This window comes from Labrus mixtus, chromosome 9, assembly GCF_963584025.1.
Source record: "Labrus mixtus chromosome 9, fLabMix1.1, whole genome shotgun sequence".
NCBI lineage: Eukaryota > Metazoa > Chordata > Actinopteri > Labriformes > Labridae > Labrus > Labrus mixtus.
This window is the reverse complement of record NC_083620.1, coordinates 24,767,374-24,778,776: the sequence shown is the minus strand read 5'-3', so window position 1 is coordinate 24,778,776 and position 11,403 is coordinate 24,767,374. Positions and strand designations below refer to the sequence as shown.

Genomic DNA, 11,403 nt, shown 5'->3' with positions numbered 1-11,403 from the left:
ATTGTTTTTTTCCGCTCTGCACAAAGATAAAGCCTCCTCCCAGCCCCCCTGATGCTGCAGAGCACCATAAGTAGAAAGAGTCATCCAAAAGACTTAGTGCCACTGGTGACAGAGCCTCGGCTTCATGCCTACCAAAATACTCATTTGGGGTGTGACATCATTATCATCACTCCTTCCCTGTTGCTTGAAGAGAAAGTGACAAATTCCCCTGTCTCCAATTATGCCCTTGTTTAATTACTTCCATTTACCAAGGTATTAATTCAGATCCCTCTCCTCAAACCCTCACTAATTCCACCATGATGCATTGTCACCCATCATTTCTGCACAGTACACAGTTCATGACTTTAAAAAAGTAAGCCTGCTGGCATAGTGGAACCAAAATCCTAAGATGTGGCTGAGTCACAGCTCAGAGGGTGTAATAATAAGATAAGGAAGAATTACATTTTTTAAAAAAGTGTAATACACGTGTGGAGCACAGAGTAATTATAATGAGAGTTAAATTAAAAGCATGTTACATGATCCAGCTGCTTTGTTTGTGTTGCTGAGTTTGGATGTGATGCTAAAAGAATTTGTCATGAAATTGTACCTGGACTAGTCTGGTGTTGCAGGTCTACATCAGTGGCAGTTCTAGACCACTTTTACTGAGGGGGCCAAACGGGGGCCATTGTTTTGTCAGAGGGGAACATTAAACCCAGGTGAAAAATAGACAAAGATGATCGCTTTAAAACAAATATATATGCCAAATAATAGCGCACATCATTTAATACCACAACGTAAAATACCATGATTTATATTTGTTTCAGTAACAGTATGTAATACTAGATTGTGAGTGCGGTTGTTGAGTCAAATACTGTGTATGTGTTTTGAGGGGGGGGGGGGGGCTCTTCCTTTTGGAGGGGTGGCCACAGGGGGGGGGGGGGCAAGCTCAGTGTTACAGGGGCACTGGCCCCTGTTGGCCCCTGCCTAGAACCGCCCATGGTCCACGCCCATGTACAGGTGCACTGAACCTTGAGACACCAGGAACAAAAAAACTCCTGAGCAGCCCTTGCTTTCATTTTTTCCCCCGACTTAAAATAATGTATAACTAAACTAAAGACCTGGTGGAAAGAGGTGTCAGCATGTAACTTGCCAATATATAGCCTATATTTTTTATATTTTTCTTGAATGTACCATGAATACGGTATGCTATATTTTCAAGATGATGACGTAATCTATACACGTAGTGTATGAGTATAAGATTCAACCCGAGTGCTGTTCCACCGAAACTGTTATTAAACCCTCCAAAAGTTGCCAGCAGGAGTCTCACGACCACTAGTTTTTTATGTTCGGTAGCTGAAAAAAAACTAGAGAAAATCACAAAGCGGAAGTGAGGAAGTAAGCGGGGCAGAAAAAAAAAAACTTTTTTGAGGGGAAACTTGGAGACGGCTGTATTACATCGGAACTACGGGATGCAAAGCGGTGTCGTTTGAATGCAGAGTTGAAAAAAAAAAACAGTTCGACAGGACGCCTTCGTCGTTGCGGTACAATGGGACTCCCCACTTTGGAGTTCAGTGACTCTTTCCTGGACAGCCCGGACTTCAGAGAGCGGCTCAAATGTCATGAAATCGAGCTCGAGCGCACCAACAAATTCATCAAAGACCTCATCAAAGATGGAAACATGCTCATCACCGCGCTCAGGAGTAAGTAGCTCTCCTTTCTCCCCCTTTTTTTTCCTCCCACCTATGGGTCCGGAAATAACTGTAACTACCTAAAAGCCACAGGCGAGTTGTAATTAGAGGATGCCTTCATTACATCGTATTTAAGTCCACAGTGGGAGAGTGTGAGTGGTCCTGCCCCTCTTTGATGTCTGAACAACCCTGTGGTCTCCCATTGGGAAGCGTTTATACCGCTGCTGAAAGCTTTAAATACAGAAACCCACTCATAATTCATTACTTTGAGGTCTTTTAGCATCCTGGTGTTTGCTTTTGTGTCTGCATGCAGACTCAAAAAACATCCCTGTAGCCTAATACAAATGGCTTCCCTCTAATAATACCTAATCGTAAGGCCACATGTGGAGAACATTGAAGCAGAACTTGAATTAATAAACTTCAGTCCATTCATGAGAGATGCTTTCACCTTCAGGCTTTAACATCACCTCTTTTAAAAAAAAAAAAAAGTGAATGAAAACAGGCTATTTTTAATAAGTGTATGAATGGGAGCTGTGGGACTGTCTCGGGCTCTTTGACATGGGTCACTGTCCTCTCAAATTCCACCACGCTCATTAAAGTTTGCACTTCCTGTTCTCTCTGCTGTGTCCCTGTGGGGATGGGAGTTTGGGTCTGTTACCGTCAGAAGTGTGTCCGCGAAATGGAGAGAGATTAGAAGTATAGGCCTAATAAATATGGAAAATAGCTGGCCTGGAATGGGATGGGGGAAAGCCTCAGCAGTAACCCATTACCTCTTTCATGAATCATCCCTGCATGGTCCTGTCAGCCTTTACTGTGAGAAAGCATCACTCTTCATGCTTCCACTCTTCTTCTCCCATACCAGTACGTCTATACTGTGCGTGTTTTTTTGCTTTTTGTTGCTGTTGTGAACAAGGAAATGAGTCTCTCATTGAAGCTGAAATACAGCAGATGAGTTCTCGACGGGGGTCTACGTTGCAATATCAAACTTTTTTTTTTATAGTTTATAGAATATAGATGGAGAGGACTCATTAGTTTGCAGCACATTATTACTCTATGTGTTTGTGGATGTGATGTCAACATTTTCATTGATTCAATGGCAGACAGAATGATGCATAAGGAAGTGTATATACCATACTGTCAGATTTAAGCCAAAAGAGGAAGCAGATTTATATTATAGGGGCTAAGGTTGTCGGGATATTATCACCAAACTACGAGTGACGAGGTGTTTGCATTTCTCAGTGCAACTGAGGCACCAATATTCTGCTATGTGTAGGGATCCAGTATATATTGCACTTGCTTTATTGTCTCTTGAGTCACCAGGTGAGTCAGGTTTAATGCAGTCTTTAGGTACATGACATTATATTAGTAAAGCATGACTTATCGTCACAGCTGATCCTGACAGATCAGAGAAGGGTTTCAGTCTGAGCTGCAGAGATCTAAGTTGCCTGTGCAAAGTGGACAAACTAATAAAAATACCATCGATGTTAAAGACACAAGTACCTCCCCATGTGTCAAACTCAAAGAGCAATAAAAGAACTCGACAGTCTGGGAATGTTTACTACTTTAGGCGGTCTAAATGAGAGCCTCTGTATTGGCTTCTGAGGATCCTGTTTATCTCATTGGTTCAAAGAACGGAGCAGGGGTTTTAGTTTCTCATGTGAATGCAATACGCCTCTGTGGAAAAGTGACATTCAAGGTATCTGGAGATTTGTATCGAGACTTTCTGGGTGTTATTTTCACTGTTTTTGTTCCATGTTGCTGTGGGTTCTCTCGATGTCAACAGGAACGATGAGAGGTACTTCTGAGGGCAGCTGAAGGCCAAACCTATTTTGAAGCTTTTCTGCAGAAATATTGTTGTGTCAGTGGGCAGGGCAACACAGGAGGACACACACAAACTCCTGCTCAATGCTTTATTCATGGCATTTAGGTTACTCACTCGCAAGATGCCAAAGGTCAATGCAGCTTAATACCCAATGAGACCTTTACGCCCAGTTTTCAGAATGCATGTTACAAAGGTGAGCCGAGTCTTCGATTGCCTTTGATTAGTTCATGGTTACCGGAAACTGCAAATCTAAGGACCTATTGAATTCAAGTCCCTGCTCGACAAAAGGTAAAATCGAGGAATGTAAAGCACCTAGCGATGAACCTCAATGTGTATACTATCATATCTTAGAACCTAAAAACTAACCACCAGTACACTGTGTGTATAGAAGCTGGTATTTGTCTCGTCTTTGTCAAAACGAGCTGCACCACACTTTAAGAGTTTCAGTCAGGGTCGGAGTGAGAGCACAGGAAGAGGAAGAGGAAAGACGGAGGTAAATTATTGATGGTCTTAAACTCTACATGCCACAGAGGTTTACGACCCTTTATGACCCACCATCAGTGGTGACATTACTGGAAGACCTCTAATAGACCCTTTTTTTTAAATAGTTATCGTCTCGTGTTTCACGATTGAATATTGTACTATAATTCATTGTTCCTCACATGCTGTTATCAAGCCCGGATTGCCTTTCATGTTCAGAAATGACCAGTGAAATGTTTCGTGACACGTTACTACATTCAGCAGCTTCTTATACTGTTTGTGCAACTAGATTACTTTTCTGAAGCATGCAAGTATAGAGTCTGCAAAGAATCGTAAAAATGGGGTTTATCTAGTCAGGTGTGTGTGTTATCTGGTAATGACAAACTGCATTTTAAAGAGTTAATCCTCGCTTGTTGATAAAGAGTCAACAGCTTTTTAACTAATAAATAAAACATAGACTTTTACAAAAGCACTGCTGCTCAATCATCACTTGGATTTTGATTTTGTTTTGGTTGATGCGGGATGTTTCTGGGCGGGGTGCTGGTGTGTTTCCCCCAACCAATGACAGCGCACAGGTGAGTTCAGGAGTGGATGCAATTCAGCAACTGGACTCTATATAAACCGGCGACTATGACGGATGTGGACGTAGTGGCAAAGTAGAGAAACTATAACCACAGTGAGGATAAACCACACACAGATAAAACTTGTTCCAAAACGAGGGTGAACCTTGTGTTGGCTTTTACCTGCGCAGGCAGAGATGGCGTGTTTTCTCTTGGACAGGAAGGTGCCAAATACCAGTGGTTAGCTTGTGCTAACGTATGGTAGCCTGCAGTGTAGGTTCAAGCATTAAACGTTCCAATGTTGTGTTTACAAGCTGCAACCAACAATGCTACTGACTCCACCTTTAAACTAATGTATACATTAATAAAAGTAGCATCACACTGGCTTTGGTGATTCAATAGAGGCTGTAACTTCTTGCTGATCATGACATATAAACTTCATCATTGCCTTGTTTCTAGTCTTCTTTCATGTTTAGATTAATCTTCAAGGGGGAGGCTTGTGGTCCATGCTGGACTATTTCTTTATGTCTTGGTATGGATCGTTTGTTCTGGGTGTTAGTTCCATCTATCTACAGATGCTGTAGCTTACTATCAGTGGCTGGCACCAATTGTTCCCACCTGGTGTAAATAACCAGGTTTGACTTTTATTAATCCCTCTGCTTGGCTGTAATTGAAAACACTAAAAACACTGATTAGCTCTTTGTGAGCAGGGGGGGAGAAAAACCCCCAGATCAGAGATTACAATGATACTCTTTAGATGTGGTGAGTTTGTATTGTAAGAACCCAACTCATTGGGTCTAGTGTTGAAAACTTTAGCAATGGGGGAAGCTACATAGGATGCCTAAAGTGTGAGTTTATTCCTTTGTGTTTAGTGTATTGACCTGTGCATCCTGTGGGAGTAACAGGCTGTTATTTAGCTCCCCTGTGATTGAGGGTACATCGACTCTCACCGCCTGACTGATGAATGTGTCTGCTTATTGCCTCCTCTGCTGTGTATTCACTGTGTTTGATGAAGAGGAACTTTCATCTTTAAATTAAATAGTTTGCTGTAATCATTAGTGTGCATATATATTTGCATTTTGATTGAACATATGCTGAAGTATTTTGGATGTGCTGACATTTTTCGACGACCTTTTCTCGGCCGTAAGTCATTAAAAACTGAGATTGTTTAGAAGAGCTTGGTTGCTAACACACATTCAGAGGGCATCTTAACAATCCTGTTAGCAGGATTTGGATACAGACACAACTTCATATTTTCTACCAACTAGTGAAATCTGAGATGCTGCTGTTAAAGTCATTTTAAAATCTGCTCAAAGTGGCACCATCAACTATCATTTTTCAATATATCACCACTTTTCTTAAACCTACATGCTATGGGCCTCTATTTAAATGCATATAAAACATTGTACAACATTTTTCACTGAAAGCACATAACTGGCTCCAGAGCAGGGAAGGTGTCTTCAGAGACTTGCTTTGCCTCGGGTAAGACTGCAGGTGAGGAATTTTGTCCTTCACTAATTATTTACACACAGTAGTTAAAGAAAGAACCGACTCGGGCTGTGTCAAGGCAGCAATCTGGCGAAACCGAGCACTTTACAGGTTTAAGGATTCAGTGCTTCAGTGGATAATGATGTGTTATGAATGCTATGTTTATGAAAACGGTCAGTCCTTGATGAAAAGGTGTGCTAATGCTTAAAATGGTAAATGGACTTGAGCTTGTATAGAGCATTTCTAGTCTTCTGACTACTCAAAGTCCTTTTTACACCGCAGGTCATATACCTACACATTCACACACAGATGGTAGAGGCTGCTGCAGTATGTAAAGAGTCCATCAGTGTTAACTAATCCTCTCATTCATATGCATTCAAACACTGCAGACGATGCAGAGGGAGGATGAAATGAACCCTATTTGACTCTGAATGTTTCACAGGCCTGTAATCTTTGTTTGACGGAAACGAGAGGGTTGTCGTCACAACAGAAAATCAAACAATGTCTTCACCTCATACCACAACAACAGTAGAAGTCCTCGGTACTGCATGTTTGGGTAAATTATTGTTTTTATTTACCAAAAATTGTAGAAAAAAAGTCCGGCACACTGACCAAATTGCACAAACACTTTGCACACCCAAATTTGTGCAATGTACAAATTTGTGCAATGTACAAATTTGTGCAATGTACACAGCTGCTGATGGATCCTTTCCTCCTCTACACACCGGTCTTCTGAAATAAAAGCAGTGTTTTAAAAGCTTCAGTACTTTTCCATAACATCGATCATTAAAATAACAAAGATGGTAGCATCGGAAATTTAGTCAACCTTAGTGAACAATATGAATTTCTGTTGAGGTTTATGTTTCATTGAAGCGGAAAATCAAAAACAGTTGATTGTAGATTAGAACACTGCCCTCTAGTGGTTGATAGTTTAAAAATAAAACCATGAATCTACGCTTAATCGCTAACTATTTGGGGGAGAATTGCTAAAGTATCATAACTTTATCAATTCTTTATTTCATAAAAATATCAAATGTAGCATTACTCAAGTTTGTCAATAATGTTGCTACACTGCAGAGCCAGCTTTATGTCCCTGCTCGTAGCTCCAGCAGGTCGTGTGTTTACTTCAGGAAGCTGCTCATCACTGCCTCTCCAGAACTGGAGCTCAGACTTTCTGCTTAACTGAAATAGTTCTCACAGGTGTATTGTCCACTGTCTTTGCACATTCAGGGACGTTTCTAAGGAGATTCATTTATCATAAGCTTTTAAAAAAAAAAACCTCTCAGATTAGCTCCTTCTAAACAAGAAGACAGCCCATTATTATGTTCGCTACTGTGTGTCATGCCTGTTCACCGTGCAGCTACAGACTGATGCGCTCTCCCTGAGACACAAGCTGTAATGAAAGGCTGACACGCATGGGTGTTGCTGCTATTAAAATGACTGTTTTTAGCAAGTCTGTAAGCAGCGTCTTTTACTTCTTCCAACCTCGTTCTGCATAATTCAGAGGAGGCATTTATGCAATTTAATACAGCTATATTTAGTGTGAAGTTCAACTTAATGAAGATTTGAGAGATTTTTTTTTTAAACCACTTCCAGATTTGAGATCTCTGAGTGTTTGTTTGTTTGAGGACAGATGATGCTCCCCAGGCGCAGCCACAGGAAGTGTCCTGTAAACACACTTCTGTAACCATCCCCCATCCTCCCTCAGATAGCACTGGGCCGGACATCATTTGCTTCTCTCTCTCTCTCTCTGTGTGTGTGTGTGTGTGTGTGTGTGTGTGTGTGTGTGTGTGTGTGTGTGTGTGTGTGTGTGTGTGTGTGTGTGTGTGTGTGTGTGTGTGTGTGTGTGTGTGTGTGTGTGTGTGTGTGTGTGTGTGTGTGTGTGTGTGTGTGTGTGTGTGTGTGTGTGTGTGTGTGTGTGTGTGTGTGTGTGTGTGTGTGTGTGTGTGTGTGTGTGTGTGTGTGTGTGTGTGTGTGTGTGTGTGTGTGTGTGTGTGTGTGAAACAGGCTGCGTGCTGCTGCAGGATTATACCATTTACAATGTATTGCTGTCATTTTGACTACTTTGATGAATTTGAACTCATGTTAAGGAGATGAAAGACAGGAGAACACTCTGTGACTTGTGTAGCAATAAAAAGCCGAGTGCAGCGGTGAGCACGGCGCGTGCAGCGGGACGCGGCTGTTTCTGTGTGGACAGATTCCGATAAAAAAGGATTAGACGTCGTGTTCGTGAAAGCTGCTTCCCCTCAGACTGTGCCAGGGAAATGTGTTAGACTCCTGATTGAGGTCTGTTCTGAAGTCGGTGTTGTTACTGTGTCAATCAAAGTGATTGTCACAGCCAGCACGCCAGTCTCATGCTAACAGTCGGCTGGCACCGCACGCTGCCGCTTTTTGTTGCTCCTTCAGACTGAAAAGAATAAAGTGATGCGTTAGTGTCGCTCCTCCACAACATTAAAAATCCACTCAAACTCTCCAGCTGGATATGTTTAGTGTTGCATTATTTAGTACATGTGTGTTTTTATCTTTTCTTCTTCTCAGTAGATAAAGTGCCATGTTGTCTAGGAGATCAAATGTCACATATATCTGATTAAACTCTGTTATCATCAGGTGGAGGATGAAAGCTAAGAGCTATATGAGCTCATGACCCTAAATATAATATGATGTTGTCTCATAGCATGTCTAGGTTACATTTTCTGACTGGCTCATGCAGCCGAATTGTAACAAAAAAAAAAAAAAAAAGTAAGAGATGAACAATTTACACGTCTTAGCCTACGCACGCTCTAAAAACGGAGACATTGGAAGGCACATCATGAGAAAGTCTCTTTGGCCCCAGGGGTTGCCAAGTTTTCTCAAAGCGTCAGGACAGTGGGGGGTTTTAAGTAGTTTAGCACACCTCTTTTGTTTTTGAATTGTCTCACTCTGAAGCGTGTCTCTGGATAATTGTATGTGCCGTGATAAGAACAAGACCCCCCCACACACACACACACACATAAAAAGCTGTTCTGTAAAGTCGTATTGTAATGTGGTGTGCCAACTATTATTACAAATTCAAGTGAAACTCTGCTTCTCCTTTTTTCCGTCTGCGCTCTTCTCCCTTCAGAGGCGAGTTCATCTCTGTCAGAGGTTGTGTCAGATGTGTTGTGAGAGTGTCTTCTGAAAGAAAATCTCTCAACTCCGTCTAAAGGCTGCAGACTGGGTGATAAATGGTGGAGGCCGGCCTGGCTGGCTTCTTTCATTCGCACAGAATTGCAGGGCTAATAACTCTGATCCTTTTTTCTTCGCAGTTTAAGAATTGGCTGTAGCGTTGCATCAGCCTCACCCAGGGTCAGTCTCTGTCTTCTCTGCACTTGTTTCAACAATTTAGATGAGACAGAGACATCCAGATGTGTATTCTGCAGGGATATGTGTGCATAAAAGATGTATTTCTCATATTCTGATGATCATCAGTGACCTGTTTATTGTTAATATGAAGATCATTGATCATGCACACATACAGGGAGGAGCCAGAGGGGGAATCCTGTACTGTGATTGGCTGTTTGCCTTGTCAGAGGCGGGGCTTATGTTTAAATCAACTATTTTGGCCGCTATACAACTCCCATTGCATTTCAATGAACCCTTTTTCATTGTGTGTGTGTGTGTGTGTGTGTGTGTGTGTGTGTGTGTGTGTGTGTGTGTGTGTGTGTGCGTGTGTGTGTGTGTGCGCGCCCTTAACACTTGTGGCGCTGCAGAAGTCAGTGGCCAAGTTGTCAAAAAAGTCTGGCCCCGCCTCCGCACTTACAACAGATTGATGTGTTATAGATGACTCTTGTTTTTTTTTAATATTGAACACAAGAGACTTTGAAAATAACTTTTGAATGTACTTTGACACCACGGCTAACTTTCTTGCTTAATCAGCCAACGTGCTTTTTAATAGTACAGTATACAGTATATGACTTCACCCTGAAGACAGTGTTCTCTAGTCTCATCCCTTCATGTTTTATTCAGACGTTTTAAGACCTCTCTCTCCTTAAAAATTAGTCCGGAGGTTGACCAACTGCTACTTAAAGTTACTGCCTGCTGCCGGTTATTAGATACGGCTTTTGTTTCAGGCAAAAAGGTTTGGGCTGTGGGAAACGTTCAGTATGCTGCAGGAGTACAGCGGCCTGTCTGGTTGGCTCTCCTCACCGCAGCTATTCTCTCTCTCTCCTGCTGGGCGACTGACAGGTGAATGTTACGGCATGCAGGGTGGAAAGAGGCCTGCGTATACCTGTGGGGCCGCTACCATGTTACAATCCCTCCAAATGGAATCAAAGTGGCAAAAATGCACCCTACTGTTGCATCAAAGAGATCTCCTCATCTCTCGTTAAGCTGGGTGCATAGAAGTGTTCCCCCCCCCCCCCTTTGAAGACCTTCTCATGTGAAATCTGCTGCGTCTCGCTGACGAGATGAAGTAGCTTGTGGTTCTCACAGCCATGTTCACGTGCAGGCAGACAGTCTGTACTAAAGAGCAGTATGCTATTGTTTCCATTTGTTCTCCTCTATGCAAGACGAAGACGTGTGCTAAAGTGTTGTAAATGTTCAACAGGAATTACCTTGACGGCACTCCGAGCAATTTGACGGAAAGTGTAAATATGTAGCTATTCAGCAAAACGGGGAGGCTGAATGCTTTATTGTGCAGATAGTTGCTTTTTAATGGAGCACATTTATGCAGTGACTCAAGGTTTTAAAAGCCTTTCTGCACTCATTTGCGTTAAAGTACTTCATTAAAAACCCCTATGAACAATCTGAGGAGTGAAATGCACAACAAGGATGCTGCTTGGTAATTAGTGTTCGTGATGTTTGTCAGACACAGAACACACGAGGGCTGGATGTGCGGCACACTGATGCATGTTGAGGCACGTTAGAGCATCAGTCACCAAGACGTTCTTAAAAATATTGACTGCGTTTTATTTTCGTAACCGTGCAGTTGGATGTATCAGTCTGTCAGAAGAGGACACATTATGGTTAATCTTGCTTCACACTTTGTTCTCCTTTCACTCAAGGGTGGTTTTCAGCTCTTTGTTAGTGCAATTAGTCTCTCTCAGCTAGGTGATGACACTTTAACTCGTTTCATAACCAATGCCGTCGCTATTGGAACTTACTTGGAAACCTTGGAGACACTTAAAAAGAAAAGCTGCTAATTGGAATTAAAGTTGTTGAAAGCCGCCGTTGTGTTTGAAGGGTCTGATGTCTGATGCAGTTCTGTGCAAACACATTTAAAACTGTTATTTAAGGGTAGGGTAAGCGTTATGTTTTTAAAAGATAGTACCTCACATGCATACACAATGAGGCTACATTGCTAGGTTGTTTATGTGAGCAGGTTCATTTAAGTTCAGACTAGAGATGGGACCGATCCCATCTAATATCG

The 11,403-nt window shown here is 42.1% G+C and overlaps 1 protein-coding gene across 4 annotated transcripts in view; it reads left to right on the top strand.

The window, feature by feature from the left end:
* Positions 1 to 1,375: 1,375 nt before the first annotated feature.
* The window catches only part of LOC132980749 (rho GTPase-activating protein 42), a 64,635-nt gene continuing 54,607 nt past the window's right edge, over positions 1,376 to 11,403 (top strand). For 3 of the 4 annotated variants that reach the window (XM_061047054.1, XM_061047052.1, XM_061047051.1), the window contains exon 1: positions 1,376 to 1,679. In XM_061047054.1, the coding sequence (XP_060903037.1) occupies positions 1,526 to 1,679 (154 nt within the window). In that variant the 5' untranslated portion in view covers positions 1,376 to 1,525. The remainder of the gene's footprint in view (positions 1,680 to 11,403) is intronic. The other variant, XM_061047055.1, reaches the window with a different exon arrangement.